At 36.3% G+C, this 25,265-nt stretch overlaps 1 protein-coding gene and 1 non-coding gene across 2 annotated transcripts in view; one reads left to right on the top strand and one right to left on the bottom strand.

Moving 5' to 3' along the window:
- LOC143426357 (uncharacterized) overlaps positions 1–22,060 on the bottom strand; it is a 40,202-nt gene extending 18,142 nt beyond the window's left edge. Inside the window, exons 1-7 of the mRNA XM_076899778.1 lie at positions 22,042–22,060; positions 5,376–5,473; positions 4,870–5,122; positions 4,116–4,257; positions 2,940–2,954; positions 1,605–1,744; positions 1,366–1,463 (exon numbers count right to left, since the gene is read on the bottom strand). Coding sequence (XP_076755893.1) covers positions 1,366–1,463; positions 1,605–1,744; positions 2,940–2,954; positions 4,116–4,257; positions 4,870–5,071 — 597 coding nt within the window. The 5' untranslated portion in view covers positions 5,072–5,122; positions 5,376–5,473; positions 22,042–22,060. The remainder of the gene's footprint in view (positions 1–1,365; positions 1,464–1,604; positions 1,745–2,939; positions 2,955–4,115; positions 4,258–4,869; positions 5,123–5,375; positions 5,474–22,041) is intronic.
- Positions 22,061–24,670: 2,610 nt separating this feature from the next.
- Positions 24,671–24,743, top strand: Trnar-ucu (transfer RNA arginine (anticodon UCU)). The gene has a single exon. It is a non-coding gene; the product is annotated as a tRNA-Arg (tRNA).
- The last annotated feature ends 522 nt before the right edge of the window (positions 24,744–25,265 follow it).

Here is a 25,265-nt window from a genome sequence, read left to right as displayed (position 1 = left end):
AAACCCTCGATAGATGCGTCGATAAAGACCTGCGTTAAGCCCATATTAGGTTATATTCACCACAGTATATATTCTCTATAGCTTTCACGACCCTTTAGGTATATTTGCACTAGTATCACTTTATGTGGTGCAAATTGTGACTGGAGAACGAAATTGTAAGAGGATGAAAAATGGGGGTGTGTTAGACACCGATATGGAAGGGTGTGAACAGTACGGGGGCAATGTAGCGCAGTGCTCCGTAACCGCTCTACTGCAAAGTGATCTTGTAAGAGGACACTACTGTATTAGGACAAAAAATAGTCGCGTAAAGTAATAGGACAGTGACAACAGAGGAATAGAAGGGTGTAGTGATAGTACGGATAGCACAGTCCGCAATGACGTCATGACTTATATCGTAATATGTACGCTTTGAGTATGTAAGTTTGCGTAGACGCTTTGGGGATGATTTCCTCGGTTTTTTATAGGCTGTCAGTGATTAATCCACGTCACGGACGGATTAGTGCTGTTTATAGCGCTCGCATGGTGGGCATAAATCATGTCCGTTTATATAGGGATTTATGTGACGTCATATTTTCTCGAAGGTGGAGTTCTTCTAGCCACGCTAATTGGCGTAGCGGCTGCCTCGACTCTCAGTGACTCCCTTTTTACACGCTGCTCTCCTCCACGACCCAACATTGACAACGGAAGACAAATGGGATAGTCGATGCTCAGCTTGAAATGAATCTGGCGTTGGTTCTTGGTAACGCAATAACGGTCGCGAATTTGATATAGAACAATCAATTGCAATTAATTCCAAGTTTCTTTCGAATAATCAGAGAAATGCTATTGGCCACTTCGCTTCTATAATTATTCAGTAGATCGATTAATGAGATTCTTGTTGATGCTACCCGTACAGACGCAATAATGTGTTCCGTTAATCTCTGCACATTCGGGACTTCGATAATACCGGATTTCCAGATATGTATATCGGATCATTGAGATATATTTGCGTGATGTGATGAAAACTGGGGAAATAATTAGAAAAACTGTCACGATTATGGCACATAGCATCATAATAATTTACTAATAAAAATAATCTGTTCTGAAATGAAGTGTAATCTATATAGATAATTTTTAATAAATCGTAGTAGGTACTCTCTGAGCAGTGGTCAATTTTGAAAGGAGCTAGTTAAATTGATTACTGGTATATATAATATGACCGGGCGAGACCTTTCCGTGGAGCAAATCAAGGCTACCCGAACCGGATTACACATCAGGTATGCCGAACCATTGGATTGCGGATTATCGGAATTTTACCGAGCACGTACATCCTCTTTTAAAAGTTCTTCGTTTTACTGTTTCGTTAACCCGCTGTTACGAACTTACTTGTATGTATGGTTGTGGTTGTTGAGAAGAAGGCGGGGGTGGTGGAAGAGGACCTCCAGTTACTGCTGCATCCTGTTGAGGGGACGTCCGTGGTGGCTCTGGAAGATGAGATTTTTACTTTGAATCCCAAACTAGCTTCTTTTAAATATTTTTGCCAAGATAAAAAATACATATGTGTATAGATAAAAATTGACAAGTTCCGATTATTCATTTTCTTATAGAAGTATTTAAGAACTTACCGAGTGTACGGAAGACAATCGGTCGACTTCGATACTTTTTCCCGGCTGTTACTGCAGTGACCACAAGCTGGTATTGCGTGTCAGCTCTGAGGCCGCTTAATGTGACCGCTTCGCTGTTCCCTGCGACCACCGCCACCACCCTGTAACTAACCATCTTGCCGTTGTGCGTCGATTTTTGGACTTCATTGAGCGCTTCGTCGCGCGAAGTGGCAGCTCATTAAACCGGAATGATCTTAGTCATAATCGAATGAGTATGGATTTGATTCTCGAACAACCTAAACTACGCTCTACCAACCATTCGATTTCGCTACTCCTGAATTCTTTCTTCTTAAGATAAAAGATATATACGTGCAAAAATAAAAATGGTATACAATTTTGAAAAGAAGACATTTTTTCTATCAGTTAGCGTAAGTTATTGTGATGTTTGGAAGGAGCATAGATATATTTCTAATAGGTTAAAATCAATTTGAACGACTTTTATAACCAAGGGGCATTTTTGAATGATAAGTCTTATTGGAGTATTTTTTACGAATAAGTGAAACGCTAATTATACACGTATAGATACATCTTATATCTGAAACATAATGTAGTGAGTAAATTTGTATCTACTTCAGTTTATAAGGCTCAAATTGAGAATGGTACGCGTGACTTTAATCTGTGCTATCAAGGTTCGTTTCAACTACGGCAAGTGGTTACGTAGTGCGCATCATTACTTTTTTTTCTCACTGCCACGAGTAGTGCAATAGCTCTTCAGCTATGAAAAGCAGCCGCGTGTTCGAGGTGCTTCCAAGCTTGTACGCGTGGTGTTTGCAAAAAACGGTATATACGCCACGTAATTTAGAAACATTAATTTAATATGTACGAGAATAAAGCTTGTTGCTTTTAATTTTAAGTTTGTTAAGAGAAACGCGTGTCCCTTCTTCCATGCCAAAGATAGAGTATAGTAAAGTGTAGTGAAGCATAGAGTAAAGGGCACAACGGAAAATTGAATAAAATTCTAATACAAAAGCTTATCTTAAAAACTTTCTAAGAATTTTCATACACATTATTATGTTTTCTGTATGTGTGTTGATGTTTGTTGTTCACAGAAATAATAAGCAGATTGGAAAAATGAACTAGATAAGTTTTATAGTTTTTTGTTATGTGTAACATATTACTCGATAAGCTGAATAATTTTTGCAATTTCCAATTACTCTTCTATATTGACCCACGTAAGGTTTTTTACGACATACTTCCTTCATAACGAGCATAATCAAGTTACTACCTTGAAACGACGTACAAAAAATTTAATGTTCGCAAGTTCGGAAATGAGAGCCTTAAAAAAGAGCTATGTACCTGTCGTTATACTTCCTGTGCCGCAGTAGGGGTAAAAGTGAAAATTAATATCGAGTCCCCTCGCAAAAGTTTACATCAAACGACTGATATCAATTGATAAATGAATCATACCACTTATCTTCAAGACAACTATTCCTATTTCCGCGTATCTCACGTTGACTAGTCTGTTGATGTTTGCAAATCAGCAGGAAAATTTGCGCCACGACTAAGTTCCAAGACTATTGCAAAATTTATTTGCTACCAATTGTACAAAGAAGCTGGCTCTATATAATATTTAGTAATACCTTAACAACGTCTTATTAATAGAATCATGCGACACAGTGAACACAGCAGCTCGATAAGAAGAAAATTTAATAGCAAGGAGAATTTTCCGTTTGAAATTGTGCAGGCGATAGTAGAGAGCGATTTGTGCAGCTCAACTAGGATTTCTTAATCATTAGAGACTATTTCTGTGCGATTGTTAATCTTTTACGATTTTTCTCTTCGTTCAAGGAAAAAATAGTTGCGTCTTACTTCAAAAAATTCCAATGATTTTCAGAATTGCAAATGACAAGTATGTTTGTCAATAAAATATTAACTCCATTTAAGTTACATACTCGACGTGACCATTATTTGTTTCAACACACATGTACTTCGATTACATTTCCTCGAGGCACGTGCCCGTTGAAAGATCGACGACTTCCCTCTCATCATTTAACATTAAGCTCTGTTTTCATACCGCGTCCTTCAACATGATGGATGAGCAAGAAAAGGGAATACAGATGCGTCAACTATTTTTTTGACGGCTCGTTACGAGCTTCGTGAAAATCGTTCGAAGAGACACAGAGGCGAATTTACAAATGTGCCCCCTACAGGCTGAACCAAATCACCGCCTATGCTATATTTCTTACAAAACTGAAAATAGGTAATAAAATAAAGAATACGAAAGTGACCCCGAAAACGATTCGATGCAAATTTTGAACGACAAGTTACTAATTTTGTCCACCTAAATTGGCCATAAAAAAAAGGAGAAGAAATAGGCTGGTAGACTATAACCTAGCTAGCTTATTCAAAAATCCGCCACTGAAGATACAAAATCGCAGTGCTGAGTACTGAAGCCAGCGAAGAAGCTTCTCAAAAAGCACACGTATGTATGAAAAAGTAGACAGTTTTTGGAAGCATCGAATTCGTACGCACCTGGCATCGGTTGGCTTATATATGACGTCGTATTTCTCGACTTGTTCCACTTGACTGGTGCTCCAGGAAACGCGGACAGACGTTGGATTGAGGAACATCACCGTTATATTTTCCGGGACACCAGGGATACCTGTCACCGAGCCTGCAAGGAGCAAAAACAATTCTCTGAGTGTATCATCGGTTGATCGTACGGACGCAAACGCAACAGCCAAGATCACATATTTACGTTAGCCGCGAAACGTTTCTAATTTTTTTCTACTTAATTACTAAGTGAGGTCACATGCACACCTTTGTGGATTATTAGCAACCGTGTTACATGTTTAGGGTGTAATTATTTTACACATTTTTGCATATTTTTCATACATTACCAGTTTGGTTTATGGGTAGCTAAATTACGCGCGCGCTCGCTTTAAATTATGAACTTATCCAGCATGATTCCTATTTGGCGGCATGTAACCTCCGCTTCTCACCCACCAATTCCGTTTGCTCTCCTGACGTTGGCACAGATGCGAAATTTTCAACGCCAATTAAAGTTTGAATCAATTCACTGGCGGACGTTCGCTTTAAAAGTTCGCAACAATACTAAGTTCTCGCGAGAATCATAGCAAAAGTACGTTGGAGTCGGTGGATCGTGCTGAAGTTTCTGAGTGCAAAGGATTAACGGAGCAGTTATCGTGATCACTTTTGTAACGAGTGCTATGTATTAAATTAAACAAGAGGCTGTTATACGCGAAATTAAGTGAATGAGGCTTGCCTACGAAACCAGCTCCCTGTAGGATTAGTATGGTGGCCCAAAGGACCATGCCGCCAATATGGCGGGCCAGGTATGGACCGCGTATCCTACCACACACGTTCTTGCTTCCTCTTCCGTTTTTTCTTGGAAATGTACGATTCTCTGCTTCCCGTACAGCTTCTTGACGGTCTGCACATGCACCTCTCGGATAATTGGGGCTCATCTAGCCTCCTCTACCGTGGTGCATTCTTCTTCTTCCATTCCACCATAGCCACTGTGACGAGAAATAGGTCTTAACCATAAAAAAAAGGACGCTCCACTGTTTAGTCTGTGCCGCCTACTAACAAAAGTCGCGTGCATATGCGAACATCTTCTATATCTCAGATATCAGCAAGGAATTTTTAGAAAATATTCGGACGTTAGAGATAATATTCTAGGAGCCCTGACGAATTATAAACTTTATAACCAATTATAGACTAATTATAATGTTGTACTGAATTACACGAGTCACGTTTTATGAATCGTACCGTTATAGCAGGATGACCCTGAAGGACCTCCAGACGGCACATCGTATTTGCATCTCGGTATCCAGATGACGGACGAACAAATTCATTCCAGTCGTGATCTGTAATGCGATTAATTGAATTTTTATTAATTTTGAAACTTTGGAATGTATATTTAATTGTTATAATATAAACCTATATTAACGTATTATACGTTATAAAATTAAGATGTATCATTTTATTAGAAGTATGGTTCATCGGTGAGTCACAAAAATATTCGAACGAACGTATCATTATTTTATTACATCACCCATTATTATATTTATATCGTTTATACACGTTATTATAATATATTACAGTGATATTAACATATGGTTATGTCACCTTCGTGTACAATAATGTCTCCACAATTTGGTATTTCACATCAGGAACTAATCTTTTCGTGACATTCGCGTCGGCAGAATGAAAATACATGCGAGTATTTTACGACGCGAGTAAGCGCATAAATAATGCAGCATCAACATTACGATAACAAGCAAGCGGCGAGTAAATTACTGCAGTGTTAATCAAATGACGTAAAGAAACTTGGCGATACTCTTTCGTGTGTGCAGTCTCCGTACATATACGTTGAGTGACTTTTCTCGAAATCCTCGCGGATATTTACTCGATTTTTTCACACCGAACGTGACATAAAGGGTATCATCCCTATCACTTTAATATAGAACCGCGCGGTTTACTTCACACGTGTTAAGTTTGCACATAAAAAGTCGAAAAAGCTTGAAAAAAAATTCAAATCGGTATCTTTGCAATGACCAAAAAAAAAAAGAAATTGCACCACTTTATCCGACTCACCCAGTGGACACAGAGAAACCAGCGAGCTTGAATATCCACGGTAGCCGCCATTTCCGAAAACACTGGCTATTAACGCAGGCGATAACAATCGTTTCGTTGTTGGGTCGCGTATTAACGGCAATTTGAATGTGGACACGATAGAAATTGTTAATAAAGTGGTGAACGGTGACCTTTTCGCGTTGCGTGGCACGCGGTGAAATACGACGCGGTTCCAAGCGAGGGAAAACAGCGAACAGAACCAGCCAGCCGCAGGCCTTCGAGCAACAAATGAAGCCTGTGGTTTATATTCGTTCGCGTTTATACACAGCCTCCAGAAACTGTTTCTGAACCAGAGTGGACGATGTATACACGGTCGTGCTGGTTCGCGTGCATGTCGTAGCCGTTACCAACTTTCAGGAACATTTGGTACCGGATATTGCGGCCGTTACTACTTTTGTTTCACCGCTGCGACCCGTCTCCTCGATTTTTATCATCCGATACGGCTTTCCAAATAAAGTATATGCAAAGCGGATTGGTTAAGTTAACATTGAACTTGTCGATTAATTCGTTTGAAGTATTTCTCTCGTGTGTTTATAGGTACTTTTGTTGGTTGCTTTATTTTAATAATTGAAGTAGTAAAGTTGAAAGGATAGGTGAAGCATAATAATCAATAACTAAAATGGGAGGATTGAAGTGAATTTTAATAACTGGCTTTGGGGAATTGAAGCAATAATGGACGTATACTTAAATAATGAGGGTTGAAATATAGCTGAATGCTTAAATAATTGAGGTACTTCATCGTTTAATTTGACTTGAAATATCCTTTCAAATACTAATTCAAGTCGAGCTTTTTTTTAATTATTCCACGACTTACAAGCAGATCTTGAACTTTGTGAATTAAATTTCAATTAAACTCGCAGAAATCCGTGCCATCGAATAAAAGGTCGACGCCCGTTTAGATACCCATTATTTAAAGTAAAGTCACTTGACCAATCTAGTCGAAGTTTAATAGAACTGCGTTCAAGCGACATGAGAAATTGTGCTGACAAGAAACAAAGCTCGATTCACAAAAATAGCTCCTTGAGGAGCACTATGGAGGTGGTCCACGTCGATGAACCTTCCAAGCAATGAGCCACCCGTGAAATTAGCCACGTGCAGAAATACAAAAATATCGTTGTTGTTACAACTGGTACGATTCTTATTAGAATTTTTCCTGCGTTCAAATGTAGGAATAAAGTCATACCAAAATACAATTCCTACTATGTGAACAATTTATTCGAATAAAGGTCCTTTCGAAATAGCTTCTTCGGAGTACTTTCGCGTTATCAAAACAGCCCTTTTACTTCTCATTTCAAAACCTATTAGAAAATTCTTTACTTTTCAAACCGCACTTTTAATTTTCCCTTTCACGTCCTTAAACCGCACAAAAATCGACAAGCAGCACTTAATTACTTAGAAACAGAAGAACATCATTTATTTTAAGACGTGTCTCATCATGATTGGCAAAATTACATTGCACAGTCAAACATGAACAGCATTTATTTTCGTTTGTGTGAATACGCAATATATATTCAAGCGGAAATAACTAACCATTAAAAAATTAATAACATTCTACGTTCGAAATTGTATTTTTAATTCTCCTACGAACTGCTGGAATGAAATAAGCAAGTCACGCAAACGAAACCCTTAACTCTTAAGGAACTCGATTACTAACAGTTTCTTCAGGTGCATAGACACAACGGCAACAGTTGCGGATTCTCCGCATTGCGGTAAATTCCATTTCATCTGTTCTCGTGATCAGATCATGCTGACGTTTGATATGATAAGAGCTAAGAAACTCGGCTGTTGAAAAAATTGCCTATTAAATTTACCTTATCGTATACCGTAAAGATATTTCATGTCAGCAGACATTTAATGCAGAGAAATGACGTATTAAATGAGAATTCCGTATAAAATACAATAATAACAATAACATGTATACTAAATTTTACGCGAGTTAAAAGCAAATATTAAATTGCAATCTGTAAAAAATACTGAGATTTGTAACATAATAATTTAGAAGAATTTGGTTGGACAAATTGACAAATTATTGAAATATATAAAATATATATTATTAAATTAAACGATAAACGGACAAAATATGCTTTTTAACACAACATCGAGACGAAAGCATACTACGCGTCGAATACACCTCGACTGAAAACTGGATCATTATAAATTGTGACGTAAATATGTTTCAGCCTGACGTTTTTCTGAAAGGGATATTCTAAATGGAAATTACGTGTTAGCGACGAACCAGTACCTTTTCCAACCATTGTATGTAATTATAACGTGATCAAAGACGGAGCTACAGGTGAATATTGTATTTTGCTTCGAAATAAATTAACGAACAACAGAAACATTCGAAATGCTATGAGTTAACAACGTGGTTCACGATGAAAGCGAACAAGTATGGTCAGACGTTCTCAATGTACCAATTAAATGCTACAGGATAGCGCTACTTTGTTACCGAAGTTCGTAATTAAATTTGTTCCGTAGAAAAAATTTAAAAAATGTACAAAATGGTTCGTTCTTTAGCATTCTTCACACTAATGAACGATCGTTTATAAACTTCCTACAAGTTTTTATTTCCTCAACATCGTAGCGATAATTCGATGAAAAATGTGGCTCAGTGAAATTGAATAATTGTTTTTTCGAAGATAGAATATATTCGCGCGCGATATTTGATTTATTTAAATCAATACAACGTGTGCGAACACCGAGTGCCGAATTAATTTTCTGGGAACCGTTCAACTGATTAAAATTCAAAAGATTAGTGAACCGTGCATAACCTGTGGGTTTGTTTGCACGGGGTGAACTACGAATGTTACACGATCGAGTGTTTATTTTGCTCTACGCTCCAGGGTGGAAAATGTTTTGATTCCGTTGTCGTTATGATCGCTGCCCTTTCCGCGAATAAAAATACGCTGGATAATATTAATTCAGATAACACCCGTTTCTTCGATTTCGCGATGGTAGACCTGACTCTGTGTAATAGATTAAAGACTTAAATGATGGTCTTGTATTCGATCAAATCTACCTCCATAATATGATTGTTATTATTATTATTAAACAAACTTCTTCTAAAACTTTTAATAGGAGAATACATCAGCTTCAACTTCTATAAAATCAATTTTTTTACTTTATAGAATATGTGTTTCAAGTATTTAGTACTATTAAACAAACATTTCATCTCTCCTAAAATTTTTAGAAAGAATATACATTGTAAAACGAAAATTACTGAAAAATTAATTTTTAAAACGTGCCCTAGATACTTCCTGTCCCCAGCTTCAGCTAGACGTGAAGCGTCAGATTTTTTCGAGCAATTCGGCCACGCCGCGCACAGCCATCGATCTTCCGGGACCCTCGAGATTCCGTTTTACATTTCCCCGGAGTCGACTGCTGGCATCGATCGCGAAACCGACTCCCAAGTCAGCAGCAAAATCGAATGCAAATTATCGAATTCGAGGTACCTGCTTTTCAAACCCTTCGGCATTCCCATTCGTTTTTACCACGACGTTTGTAGCATGTTTCCCCGAGCTGCAATTTCCGAGTTCGATTTAGAATAATAATGACGCATCAACGGGAAAGCCAGTACAAGTTTTCCTGCTGGAAACGTTACGCAACTAAAAGTGAATTCGAAAGTTTAAATAAAATATTTTCATCCCCCTAAAATCCGATTATGTCCAAACCATATTTGGCATAGCTATCGCACGTACTACTCGCATAAATTAGAGTAACATGTTGCAAGCATCTCATTTTCTGTCACGAGTTGTCTAACCCATTTCCACAACACGAGGATCCCTAACTAATATTCCTGTTCCCGCGTTTCCTCCGTGTCACCACTTGTTCCGCGGTTTAAAGCTTTCCAGGGGCCGACAAAACGTTTAGCCCGCGAACGTCTGACTTTCGCTTTCGTCGGGAGCATGTATCCAAGCGAGTAAGTAGCTGCAGTCACGAATAAGTCGGGGCATATTGATAGTACAGCACGTATGCAAGGTCGGTCGAGGTTTCGTAATATCGTTGTAAATAGCCCTCGATTCAATTGTTCCTCGAGCGATGCCTCGTTTTCGAGAGGAATAATTGCGAGAATTAATCGAGTACACGTGTATTTGACTGATATCGATGTAGCCGTACAGTGGAGATCAAAAGTGAGGGTATACAAAATTTAATTGAAGATATTTAACAGGCGTCGTATCAATTAGATATTTATTCAAATATATGGAATATGTTTGGAATATTAAAAAATAACGCGAATATTAAATAATTCTTATTTTTCTAAGGTGCACACTCACTTTTGACTCTTACTGTATGTTGTACATCACATAAAACCATATTTGTATAAATAATCTTGTGCAAGCAGCAACTCTGTATCGCATTTCGAATCGACAAAAGGGATGAACAAAGGAATCAGAATATTTTACAAGTCGACGTCTTTGTAGATCCCTTTTACTACGAGGGGTGACTGCCTCAATCCTCTTTGGGGTCTAAGAACAGGATACAAATTATCCCACGTAATCCTTCAACTACACAGAAGAGCTACGACACTACACACAGTCTTATTAAAATTGGATTTGTGCTTGTTTATCGCACTCGGGTAACTGGCGCCAACGAAAGTTTCCTTTGACTCGCAACCAGTCTGCGTTTGAAGACACGACTCCATTCCTAATTGCATCGCAAATTTTGACTCACCCTGTAGGGAAATTATCTAGGTATTCTGTCACCAAGGAGATGGCACGTGCTACCACTTGTCCACGATACATCCACGGAAGCCTCGTTTCGCCATCGTGTCTGAAGATTAATTTTCAAGTAGTGGTTATTGAGCAAACGGATATATACCTATTCCTATTCCGACGCTCCAATGTTCGCGCCTATGAAGTACTTGCATAACTATACCCACGCTGTTGTAAAAGAAAATGATATTCACATGTGTAATCGATATCAGTAATGGATCTTTGTTTCGTATATAAAGCTCTGCTTGTCGATTATATGCGGAAATTATGTACTTGCATGAAACGATTAGGTAATCGCGGAATATGATTACCTATTACACCTTCCCAATTATATTGTAACTGACATCTCATGATTGGTTATGCTGTAATTAAAATCTGAAGAAGTTGTCTGATTTATCTGTCATTTTTCCCCTTCATTTCCAACTAATAAAGAGGAAATGAAGTCTACGCAAACTATAAACCACGTTTCAATCTACAACAGCCCTAATAACGAGGGTGATTGGATGAACCTTGATAAAAAAGGGTTTTCTTTGAAAGACCTATCGATTGACACGTCGATAGCTCGATTTCGTTTAGGGACACTTTTATGTACAAGCTTTATTAAACTTTACCCTTTTCAACGCTTCGACGAAGAAAGGTGATGCCATTTTGCGTCACTCCATTAAGAAACATTACGGAATACGTGTACAATTATAATAAATATTTGAAAAAAAATATTGTGCATTCTGCTTTCTATCTTGCTACAGAACATGTCTGACCAATGATTCAGTATTCTACTCGAACCACGAAGAAATAAATATACACACACCAATGAAATTATAAAATTGATTTCAATGAAAGAAATGAACTAATCTTATTTACGTTTTGCCTATATTAAACCTATAACTCTAAGAGTTTGAAGTCAACTAATTTCTTGAAACGCCTAAAACAATTGCTTTACAGAATTTGTTACTGGTACAGTATATATATTAAATATATTGACATAAATACAGAATTTGAAAAGTGAGTTCAAGTTAAACAATGAAAATTCATCAAATGGAACAGTGTCGTGACACTTTTGATCATACGTGTATATATATACTGTATATATAACTGTACAGTAGTTCTTGCTTTCGATACTTTCTATCGCTTTCAAGTACTTCAACATTTACTGGCTTCTGTACCTTCGAATTTCATTCCACGTCTGTGCACCTTTTTTTCTCTCTCGACAGTGAGAGAAGAGCTATTTCTGCTGTGGGAAAAACCTCTTCCCCGGGACATATGCAAGGGAATGGCTCATATACTCGAGTTTCCGACCGCCGGAAATAGAAGATATATACATATGTAGATCGAGAGGAAAACTGTTATGCAGAAAATTTTTCTATATCAAAATAATCGCTAGTATTACACTGCAAAACATTAATTTAATGACTGTTTTATCCATTACTGATAAACAGTAACTTTTCATAATTATTATTTAGCATTAGTATCACGTACATTTGAAAAATACATTTCTATCAATTTTTCTATAAGATTCTTAATTTTCAATGTTAAATTTAGGGCTGTAAGATCGAGTTTCATTCAGCAACGCGACTTATCAAAGTATAGATACAACGATCGATGTTTGCAATTTGTACAATCTCACAATGCACATTACCTAAGTACTTCCATTGTGCATAGATACGCTCATTGCCCCTGCATTCATTGCCATTCTCTATGCGCTGAACCATACGTAGGTTCGTTATCCAGTTCGATCTTCTTTGATATCTAACCCTAAGAAATTTTATTGACGTATAGCTTAGGGATGCGGCAATAGGACGTATCGCCATTAATCCCCAAAGTTTGTTCGCTTACCGCCATGCTGGTATTAACGTCTGCCACGTTGGGACGTTCTAAAGGTTCATCGTTACTTTTGTCACGTATGAAACTTTATTCCATAGGAAGTACATTTCAGCAGAGACAAATTAAACACAGTACACTTTTGATAGAGTCAATTACAGTAGACCACTTTAATTTAAAGTTCGTACATTTCTTAGGACATTTTACTGACGATATCACCTGGCGTTTTGTTTCTGTATAAACTGTTGGATAACTGTGATCTCGTCACGAATTTTACGCCACGATATGACTTGGCCAAGTCGGAGTTATTTTTTCAGACAAGTTAAATCTGGGTCACAATGCAGCTCAGAGCAGTTGTAATATCAACAGAACGTTTGGCCATGGCACGGTTTACGGAAGAATAGCACGGGGATGGTGGTTCGAAAGATTTCGTACGAAAAATGACCCTCATAGAAAGAAAGAAAAATAGCTTCAAATAATTTCTCGAAAGGAAAACTACACTTTTATTAGGCAAACGTTGATGAAAGCTTAGATTAGAATCGCGTAACTTTTATTTCGGCGAATAAAATGTCTGGCTGAATTTCAATAAAATGGTTTCCGCTTTTATTGGAGAGTCCAATATTTTATGTGGTATGATTTGATATGCGGTGTTAGTCGAAGTAAGGGAAAGATGCGCCAAAAAGAGATGAATATGATACTTTCTACAGCAATTGAGAAACCTCCAAGGATTGAGTATCTATTGGTATAATCTTGGTGAAACTCTTTGTGAAAGAAGTTGCGCGGATATTCCTAGGGGTGTCTTCAAAAGCTCTCTATGCAAGAGGCTATACTAAAGAATGGGCTGTTCTCCGAACAATGGCCTTGCGTGGAATGCATGTTACACTAGGGGATGCTATTATTTCGCTTGTTCATTCGAGTTCTCAGAATTGCGTAGTGATGGTTTCTCTTTTTTTAGTCTTGCTACTCCACATATTAAATTTTACCTCTCTCTCTTTCACTTTCTCTGCAAATGGAAAAATCTTTTTTTCTTTTATACTAATCGCATTTTCTAAGCATTCATTGCATTTATTTATATTGAAATATAAATTTAACTTAATTTGAAGCGAAATAGAAATAGAATAGAATAAAACAATTTTCAATCTCATTAGCGGTTCTCTAGAAACTTAAAATATTTCTTCAAAATCATAGTAACAAGGTGGAACAAGTAATATCAGCGAATATTTTAAATTTTGTAGCTATATAGTCTTTTGCTCTACCCATTTTTCATCCTTTTACTTTGGGAAAACACAAAGTCAATAGCCTTGAAAAGACTGACCCGGATGTAAGGGATCTTGTGAAAATAAAGGTGTATGAAGGTAGGGTCTATAAAGGCGTACAAAGCTGTGGCTGAAAAGAGGGAGAGATTTTATGACTGATAGTCGGAAGTTTCGTAGGGACACTTTTCCGAAAGGGTAGGTTCGGTTACATATGAAAAAGCTATTCCTCAGAGGAAGGTGAAGCATGTATATGACTATATTACTCTATGAACGCCAGGTGTAAAGTTGATTTTTATCGGATGGATCTTTCCATTTTCGTCTAGACGTTGCCATATTTTTTATTCTTGCTATAGAGCGCTCTTGGGATGGCATATTCAATTGTTTTCTCAAGTTTTCGAGTCCAATAATGTCTTGTCATCAAAGCAACCCTTCCCTAAAGGTCAATAAGCTAAGACAAAGTAATGAATATGTGTATCGAATAATACACGTTTAAAGCGGTATCGATTGCCTACGTGCCGAGCAGTATCATCATTATTTCCCTAAGGGGTCGAAAGGTTATGGTCCTTTAATGTGTTGAGGGGATTCTAGGGAGAAAACAGAGATTGTCAAATCCTAAGGTGGCTCGAGCAATAACTTAGCTCCGTGAGAAACATAAATTCTTTCCTAAGAGCAGTTGGCCCATTGAGATTTTTATAGAATGCATAAAACAAGATAAGACCAAGGTGTTCTGTTTTTGTTGCTTGAAATTGTAAAAGTTACTTTAAAGTTACTTTACCTGGAGTCACTTTTCCAGAAGCAAAGATGTTGAGTGATATTAACACTGAATGATTGATACATTCAACTTATTGTTAATTTACGATTAGAATTTTCTATAGATCACCAAACTACTAATAAAAAACTGTTACGCGTAAACTGTGCTAACAATTGATTAATGTGTAAAATTAAGTCTATCCTATTATTAATCGATTTGTATAATGACATGTGTTCATATACATATATTATGGTTGTTAAAAAAGAAAAGAGAGTAATGGAAGCCTAAGAATTGATCATCAAGATTAGAGTTTCCAATTCACTTTAGCAGTCCAAGTAATAGTTATGCTGATGTATGTAATATTAGCATAATTGGACTTAACTTCGTAAGAGGAATAAATAAGCTTGTCTAAATTCAACTCCATACTAGACACAGCCGGAATTTAATTAATTATAGTGGAGCCTGATAAAAGATGAAATGTAAATTATCGTACGTCAGCCACAAGGGACGTTTGTTAGAAATAATATCTTTAATTAACTTAATGAGAGAGACGTAAAAATAATGTTTCGTAAAAAATGTTCAAAATTAAAAATATTCAACTTTATGACAAACAAAAAGTACGATCTTACTCAATGCACGTTGTTGTTCAACAAAATCCTTGTTTTCGCGTATTTTTACACGATGAAGGATTTTTAATATTGTTTAGTTTTTATTTTTACTTTAAGGTCGTAACGCACGCACATGCGTATAAGGGAAACGAGGGAAGGCTTATTATGTCTGTTGATCTCTTTCTGCACTCGTTTTCCCTTATAACGATGGCAAGTACAGGGGCAGAAAATTGTGTAAGAGGACCCACTCGTGGACAACACTAGTCTACACTGCTGTTTAAAAGGTAAATTGCTTCTTCCGTTGGTAACTCTATATCTATAGAAACTTGATATTATAAAACCACCACTCAAGAGTACTACCACAACACAAATTATTCCTGTTAAACAACATTTATTACTAAACTCTACTCTACGTATTCACATGTGTACGTATAGTAATATATTATCTACTTTTGATTAATTTCGATTATTTTTCGAGAACAATCAGGTAATATCAGCTGGTATAATACAATGATTATCCTATTATTTAAAAGCTTTAAATAATTATCTGACTCGGCTTTATATTTTCGTTTCACGGAGATTACTTTGTTTCAGTGAAACCGTTCCCCTTCTTTCCAGTTGAAGGGCTCGATGCAAAAATTAGCCATTTCAACGTCTTAGCGAAAATCACTTTTCGCAATAGACTTGACATTTTATTAAAACTGTCATTACCAACAGCACAATTTTGTTCTCAACTATATTAACAAAGTTAACACTTTACGTAAATAAGTTTCACGAGAACCGTTGACTAGCCTGAAATATACAACTAATTTCATTCCGTTGTTTATGCCAGAAAATTTCAAACGTTTAACGTAGCCTGTTTTCGTATCAAGCTCTCCAGTTTCAATCAAAGTAACAAAACAACGGAAAGTTCTCATCGGATTCTCCTTCTCTGTTATTTTTAACGCCATCAATAAATAGATATGATGAACCAAAGGGAAAACGATGGACACCCCAGTCTTTGTTTTCTTCGAGAAAATACATAACAAAGTTTCATGCATTCTACATACAGTGAGGGAGTGTGTATTCTCATATCCTGCAAAATTCGATTACAAGACACTACTGAATACTTAGTTAACTTTGATTATCTTCCTGCTTGCAGCAGTAGTAGATTCTAAAAGCCATCGAGAAGACGCGATTAACCCTCTAAGCGCTATAAACGCATATATGGGTTCTCATACAACTATCAAATCTGGACTATGGACTCATATATATGTGTACATACACGGTCAACGTCGCACAATTCAGCGCTCAAAGGTTTAAGGAAGCCGACGAAGAAGAAATGTGGATCTCCGCCATTTTTCACCGTGACCCTTCGCGTCGAACGGAATAAAGGTGAATGAATTCAGAAACGCGTCTCCCTGACACGGATTGCCGCTCGTCCAAATGGTCAATAATATCGACTTTCGTGAAAAGAAGAGCGCAAGCACTGCGGTCACCGATGTGACGTAGTGGCAAGTCCGTATGTACACACGTATCGAAGTTATACGGCTTTGCGTACCCCTAAGCGATTAGACCGGATAACACATGCCACGCGACAACTAGGCCGACGCTACATCAAACTGGCATTAAAATGTTCCCAGTAAAGTGGAATCGAGGCTACGACAATTTCACCACCATCAATCTCTCCGGTTGATAATTATCTATCTGGCGTACGACTTTGATATTTCGTGATTTAGAGGTAACCGAGGGACATGTGGGTATTTAATTGTTCGAGGGGTGAATATTTCAATCTGCCATGGAAAATGTCAGAATAGCTCTGTTAGTGGAAACAATATCTCTCTTTTCTAGAGAAAACCACTTAATTGTTTCATACAGTTGCAGAGACGAGAATTATTTGATAATTAAATAAACGATTTTATCAGAAATAATAAAATGTTTTGAAATTGTAAATGATTCTAAGAAATTTCTAACTAATTATTGTTGCGTTACTATTAATAAATTACTACGCTATGTATTTAAGTGTTGTTCTGAATAACTTCCAAGGACAAGTAGAGGCAGCCACCCTCTGTCACGAGTTTCTGATATCTTTTAACAAATCTAGTTAAAGAACGACTACATAATATTCTACGTTTCGTGTCACAGTCCTCGACAGTTCTCGCTTTATTTCAACCTCGATTATTGCGCGATAATCATTGTGAACTTTATTTTTGCAAGAACAGAAACGATTGGATTCCAGAACCTTATCGAATCCCTAGAAGACTTAAGCTACGTTCCGAAGCTTATAAAAATCCAATCTCGATTTCAGATTGATTTCTCTCTGCAATATTTTTATCAGAAGTGCTCTAAGGCAAAGAGAGAAACGAGAGCCCCTATTTTCCACCGTTTTGCGCGGCTAGCAGGAAAAGTATTTGAACTTTGATTAAGAAAAAGTACGATCGAAGTAAATAAAGTTGAAATAATCTCAAACTATTGCGATATTACCGCACTGATACATAATTATTAAAATACTTTGACAACAACTTCTGATTTTTGGAATTCTCTTGCAAAATTATTAAAATTAATATCAGTATTCATAAAACTGTACGAACAGTTAACTTTCAGATAGAATGATTCAGACCAGTATCTTGTACACTAATAACTATAATAACTAATATATTAGATATACTACTAAGTTAAATATATAATGTATATGCTGCGTAAAAACTTCATTCTTCTTTCTTTCACCAATAATCATGGACCAAATTAATCAATAACAATATTAGGCATCTCCTTTTGTTTTACTTTAATTACATTTTTCAGTAAGCTTATATAACGTGTACCTATAAAACGTTCGACTACTCTCAAGAGAAAATATAATTTTGTATATTGGCAATAACAGGATCAATATGATAATGGATCCTTAAATAAGCAGGTCAGTGAAATGCGATGAATCAATTATATAAAACAATATTGTAACAGAATAATGACCACGATAAAATAGAATAATGGCACCATAGAATTGTGTGCAAATACTGTCCGAGAAGAATCAATTTTCAAGTTAATAGCTATAATGATTAAATCACTGTGAAATTTCAAAACACAATCTCAAACATATCTGTACAGGAACTAGTGACGAAATCTAGTTGCTTTCATTTGAAAGAAGATTGAAAATAATATTACTGCTACTGGTTGGCATAAACAAACGTATAGACGATACAAGATCAAAGTTAGCATTAATGTTTGTTTAATGGATTCCGAATCCTGTTGTTGCCAAATTCAGTTTATTCTCGATTCCAATGGGGAGATCTATTTACACGGTTCACATAAAGAAAACTTAAGTGTTCCGACATCTTTTATACATACATCGAACGATAAATTTGCGAGCTGTCGTTTCGTATTTCGATAAATCGACAAAACGGTGCTCACGTGCTACTCTCGTGAAATCTTTTCACAAAGGTGAATTCTCGGAAAACGTAGCTACACGTTACCGCTACGGAAAATGGAGCAAGAACAGTCGCGTACTGATTTTAAGGTTCTCCGTTTCAGAACATCAAAGGCACTTTACGCGTACACAGGCCTAAAACAGTCCCTCTTTGAATGGTTCGCAAGGTCTCACGTGCAATGTATTATGCGACGGAGGTTATATGTATCGATTTTCAACCTCATTGTTTCGCGGAATTTTTTTCTTCTATTTCTTTCTACCGCCCATAAACAATAAGCTCTGGGACTTTACTGATTGACGGACAGTTTGTAAAGTTCTCTTTTCTATTTTGCGCAGCTACTGAAAATCCGCGAATCGCGAATGATCGAAAAGTGAAATTTCATTAAATGGTAATGAAATATTCCTAGATAGCCACGTACTATTCCATTTTTATATTAAATTTAATTAAAAGAAACTATTATATTAAATTTAATTAGAAGATTTTCTATGCACAGTGCACAGTCTGTTTAACTATAAGTAAGCCGAAATATAGAAGTAAGACGAAAATCAAAAATGACAAAATTACGTTTAACATTTTACTTTTGAGAAAAGTTATTTCGAAAGCTTTCCTGGCCATGTGCATTAATGATTAAAGCTCGTAAGCCAGTGTAGGTACGTAACTTTGCCTGCACGTAACTTTGTCATGCAAGGTATTGTCTCAAAACTCTACTCATTAGTAATTATTAGTAATTTAATGACGCTAGTACCTGACGGATTTTTCAGCTTATTTTTCTCAAAAACGAAACTTCAAGCGCAATTTTCTCATTTAATTGCGTTGTAAATAAACAAGTGGAAACAATAAAGAAAAATGATGCGATCGAACAGTACCAGAGATACGGCAGGAAATGGGAAGCGGTCCTAATAATGATGCATTTTACGAATTTTATCGCGCGCGTGAACGCGCGAAAGTATGTCGTATACATTTATCAGATTAACTTAAATATCCTAACAAGGCGAATCAATATTTACAACAACAATAGGGCTTGAATCACGAAAGAAGCTAGGTACGTTGCATGACTATGTATAAATCGGCTATTTCTGTAACAAGTTTATGCTGATGCACTGAATAAATTAGCTTTCATTTAGCGTACTTTGTCCGCATGAACTATTCAAATTATGTACTGTCTTCGCGTTCGTACTCTAATTACTTTATAGCCGCGCGGTTATTAATCACTGCGACAGATAGAACAATTTTTCATAAAACTCTGCAATGTCTACCTTCAAACCTTCATTCTAATTTAATAAGGAAGATAGTGTACGTGAAATAATTTATAGCATATTATATCGACGTACTGTCGAGATCGGCTGAATATAAATAAAAAGTTGATGCGCCGCATGTTAAAGCGTAATTAACATAATAAACGATAAATAATAAAAAAAAAACGTAAATTCATAATAAATTTACTATTGTTCAGCGCGTCTCTAAACAAGCATTTAAATTATAAATAACTAAAAATGAAATTTGTGTAACATACGTTTATAATTTATACTTGAATAAATTAAATATTCTCAAGCAGGTAGAAAATGGCTTAAAAACGTTTGTAAAATGCATATATGAGCAATAGTCGACATCTAAGCGTACGTATCATTTGTAGTTATATGACATTATAGCGAACATACATGCATGTGCACATGACAACTGTTTTATAAATAGAAAAAAAATTGATTTTTCTTTCGCGAATTGAGATTTCCACGTTAATTGAAATTCACATGCATTTTAATATCTCTTGCACCATTCAAAATATTCTAATTTCTTTGAATGTAAATGTGAAGTACACCGCATTTTTTAAAACTGTATTAATCGTGTCGAGTTTTATTGAAAAAGTTCCAACTTAAAGTAACTTTAAATTGCAATCCCAGTGATTACCACCAAATATTAAAAATGTATTTCATCCCTTTGAATCTCCTGAAAGATTCAATGCTCTGCAGTAAAATTTCAGTTCCTCGTTGCATATTTATTTCACAGCAGCGTACCTATTAGCCACTTATGCACGGTTTACACGATGTCGACATTCGTGAAAATGATATTAATTTTTTATTAAATCGTTATACCAGAGTATTTCTTTTTCAATAGAAAAGTAGGACTTTGAAAATTCCAATTCCTTTTTTTACACCAGTATTGCATATAATGAAACCCATGCAATAACAGTTTCTTTTATACTGCAACGTCCGCAAGAAACAATGGAGACTAGTTTTGGTCACATTCAAGAGAAGTGTCGCGTACCGTACTTTGTACAAAATGCATACATATGTATAGACTTACGAATGTAGGTTGCTTGCTTTTACACTCTTCGCTTATGCTGCAATTAACTCTGAGTGAAAAGGCAGAATGTACGTATGTATACGGTTTTCGAGCGTTAATCCTTTCCTATGGCCGAAACATCGACGTGGTTTTATTAGGTCGTAACGTATGAACCGTTCATTTTCTGTGATTGAAACCATGTGCCACTTGAATCGAGGTATAGATACGTGCTAACCAATTCAAGTACTTTAAGACCTACTTATATGTTTTCATGAAATATTCAACTTCCCCTTACTTCACTAAATCGAAAAATATTTTATCCATCTTTTATTGCTTTGGAAACATTTTATATATAGAAAACAAAGAGTAAAAAATATTAGAAATCTTGCTTAAAGCTCTGATATCAATCACAGGTTTCAATAAAGCACGCATTCTGCTTTATATCTTACTAGAAAATGTATCTGACGAATAATTCAATAAACATTTCATCCATAACTCCTCGCGAACATTTGAAAATTGACTTTGACGGAACGATGGACTAATTTCATAATCAAATCCTCGATACGTTTGTGTTGTACGGTAATTCTAGATATTTTAATAAATCTAAAGAAACCAAATAAATGAAGACTAAGGAGACGCTGTATTTTTAAACATGTACAAATCCTCTTTCATGGTGATCGGAAAACTTTTTTCTCGACATAACAACAAAACTCCCGTAATTACTACTCGACGTTGTTTTTTCTTCCAGAACGATTTTACTCCTAATCCGAACTCGCAAACATTGACTTAGAATATACAGGAATATTACGCACTAATGAAGCGAAAGAAAACAAAAAAAAATGATCGATTGAATAATTCACGAAAATTCGATTGTACATCAAGCACAAATTGTATACTTGGAAATTGAAGACATTCAAGGATAAAATAAGCGAACGTAAGGAAACTTATTCTTCTTGTCAAAGAAACTTACCATTGACAAAACACAGTCGATGGAGAGAACTCTTCCCGCTGGTTGCTTTTCGTAGAAATCGAAACAAGGACAAAAGTTCAAAGCGTAAAAATTGTTATTCCATATAATTCTTCCGTTCACCAGAAGCTGTATAGCATCAACTGCTGTCCGCTGTATAGATGTCAACTTTTAACACCAAGGATAATGGATCTGAGTCGTGGGAATTTTCAAGTTACAGCGACCGCTAAAAGCAGGTAAAATTTTGATCAACACTTCGGTTTTTTACATTTCTTATACGTCGCGATGTGACGCTAGAAAGGAAATTATTCGATATTGAAACTTTGCGATACAAAATATAAGACCATATTGGTATACAATTAACATACAAATAGTGTATACGTGTAACAAAGACAATTTGATACGCGAACGAAGATTATAGTAGTTGTAGCATAAACATAAAAAGACAAAAATGAAATAAAACCGATTCCTCGTTCTTTGAACTTATGTTTGTATACATATTTTGCTTTCAGTGTCACAAGAAAACGATAATACCTTTACGATACGCGTGAAATTTTATACGGCGTCGGGATTGCATACACATCGATGTGCGTTCAAGTAAAATCGAACAGTTATTGTCTGAAAAATTCTGGACTATAAATCAAAGAAAGTATTTTAATTCGTAATAATATTCTGCTTTATTTGGACCGTTTTAATATCATAGTTCCGTGATGCAAATTTCTGATCACTCTCGCGATTCAATGTAACCTCACGCGCGCTTCGAACGCGTAAATAATCCGCAATCAACGTCTATTATTATGTGAAACGATTGTATAACAAACAAAATGGTCGTTTACGTTCAGAATTGACAGAGGAAAGGAGGCGGAAAATTTGAGCGAACAAGGATCGAACTGCATTCGTTCCTCAAGGCGAGTAGATCGAGTATAATTCAACAACTTGTACGTGACAGTATTACGAATCATATACAATAGAGAAATTCAACCTGCGCGATATTACCCGCCAGAGGAACGAATGGAACCGTTTTCACGAAAAACTAAATATACTTTATCGCTTTTAATTTGTCTAATACCTTCACGTACAGCACACAAACACCAGGAACAGCATGCAACTCGGATCGTACAATTTGACCAGCTTCTTGCCAAATCATGTCAAACTGAACGAAACGCGAATAACTCGAAATAAACACAGTAACAGAACTGAAAGCAGATTCGAACAGGACTGTACGTCGCGCCCTCAACTTACGTCGCAAACATCTCCAGCCTAAACACGACACTTTACGAGCGAACTGTCAATCCGCGAACAACACATAACACGGGGAACCGCGAATGTACAGAGAGCACGAAATAGCAAACAGATGGACGTTTGATCCGTTACGTAAATCACACGGGGACAATGAGAACCGAACGAAATGCAATTAGACGCTAGTTTAGACGCGGTGGCGAACGAAGTAAATTGTTAATTGTTCGCGCTGGCAAGAGGTACACGCCAATGGCTCGATCTGATTCTTTCACGGGAAGTAGAAAAATAGACGCGAAGAACCACGGACGGAATGCAAAGGTACGCGCGCGTAATGCCCTCTACGAAGGAAGCGGTACCACTGAACGCTGGGGGATTGCCGCCTCGTAGGCGGCCTCGACTCGCTAGGGGCTGCTAATCGCAAGACCAGCCAGGGTTGCGGGTTGTGATGGGGATGGAAGTGCCGAATGGTGGGAGCACCAAGTGTCGTAGTGACTCACCGCACGGAGCCACCTGTCGAGGTGTGTCATTTACAGAAATTGCGTAAATATCTATGACTTTTTTTCACCATTAGAGAAGCGTGTTCTGAAACAAAAGTGAATAGTTCGAAATTCTAAAGCTACGCCCGTTTTCATACGCGTAATGATGCATCCACATGTTTTGCAATTTCACTATTTGTTACTCTTTTTTCAATTTTAGATACATATACTTTTCGGTATAGATTAAATTCTTCTATTTTATTAAAGTAGGAAGGTGTAGTAGTAGGAAGATGTTTAATGAATCTGATGTCTTGAATGAATAAGAATTCCACGATTATTTATTAAGATATTTCTATTTTGTCGTTATTATGTAATGTGCAATGTAATTATGCGTTGCAGAATAATTGAGTTTCAGGTTTCTGCTTTTGCGGCAGCGTTTCTTCTTTTGGACTGTTTACTGTTTAAATATGAATCTCTCGACAGTTTAAGAAAGCACCGCAAATGCGTCTGTCGACGATTTACATTTCTTTTTATACCGCCCCCGTAACATTTTTATCATTGCGTTCTTCTCATTCCACAGGTTCGTAAAATGTTTGTTAGAATCGATGCAGCTATTAATATTGTGGGTAGTTATTGTTACTAAATATTCTTGCCCATACATATACTAATACTGTGAAGAATACATTAAAAATGTATATTATGATAAATATGTAATCATATTTTTAAGTCCTTTGTATCTAATACATATATAGGGATATTATTAGAAATATTTTCAACAACATATATGTAGATTATTTCGAAAATGTATGTATTACCTAAACTTTTGCTTACATCTAGACAACATCACAAATATTGCCGATATACGAGAATATTTCCATTGGAAATGACTTGGTGTCTAAAATTTAGAGGAATATCAAGTCCCTTTGGCGCAGAGGATAGCGCGTTGGACTTCTAATCCAAAGGTCGCGGGTTCGATCCCCGCAAGGGATGAAGCGTTTTTGCATTTAGTAATAAATGTCTTATCAAAAATAAGATATTTGTTTTTGAAAAGGCATTACTACTAAACGCATAACATATCATTTTGGAAAAATTGTTAAAAGTTTTATAGACTAAATTAGAAGCTGTTTTTTACATTTAAAGTAAAACTTCATTATGAAAACTTCATTTTTGAATTATTAATCTTTTTTAAAATGTATGATGTGGGTAACCAATAGGTTGTAACCAATTTCTGAGTTTGTATTTGAAGTGTGCAAAGAATTTTTAATCTATGTTACAAACATAAGGTCAATTTCATGACAAAATCGGTACGCAACCTTTTCATCTGTCCTTTTATGCGACGCCAGTTATATAGCTGAATCAAACGAGAAAGAGTGAGGCTGAAGGAACTAGAGTAGAGGTTTTCAGGTCAAGTTAAAAAGCACTTATTGCTATTAAACCGAAATACGTAAACGTACAACGAAGAAATCAGATTTTATGTTCTTCGATGACTAGACGAGTATACTATAAAATCAC

The sequence above is a fragment of the Xylocopa sonorina genome, chromosome 8 (genome assembly GCF_050948175.1).
Source record: "Xylocopa sonorina isolate GNS202 chromosome 8, iyXylSono1_principal, whole genome shotgun sequence".
Taxonomy (NCBI): domain Eukaryota; kingdom Metazoa; phylum Arthropoda; class Insecta; order Hymenoptera; family Apidae; genus Xylocopa; species Xylocopa sonorina.
This window is presented reverse-complemented; position numbering and strand designations above follow the sequence as displayed.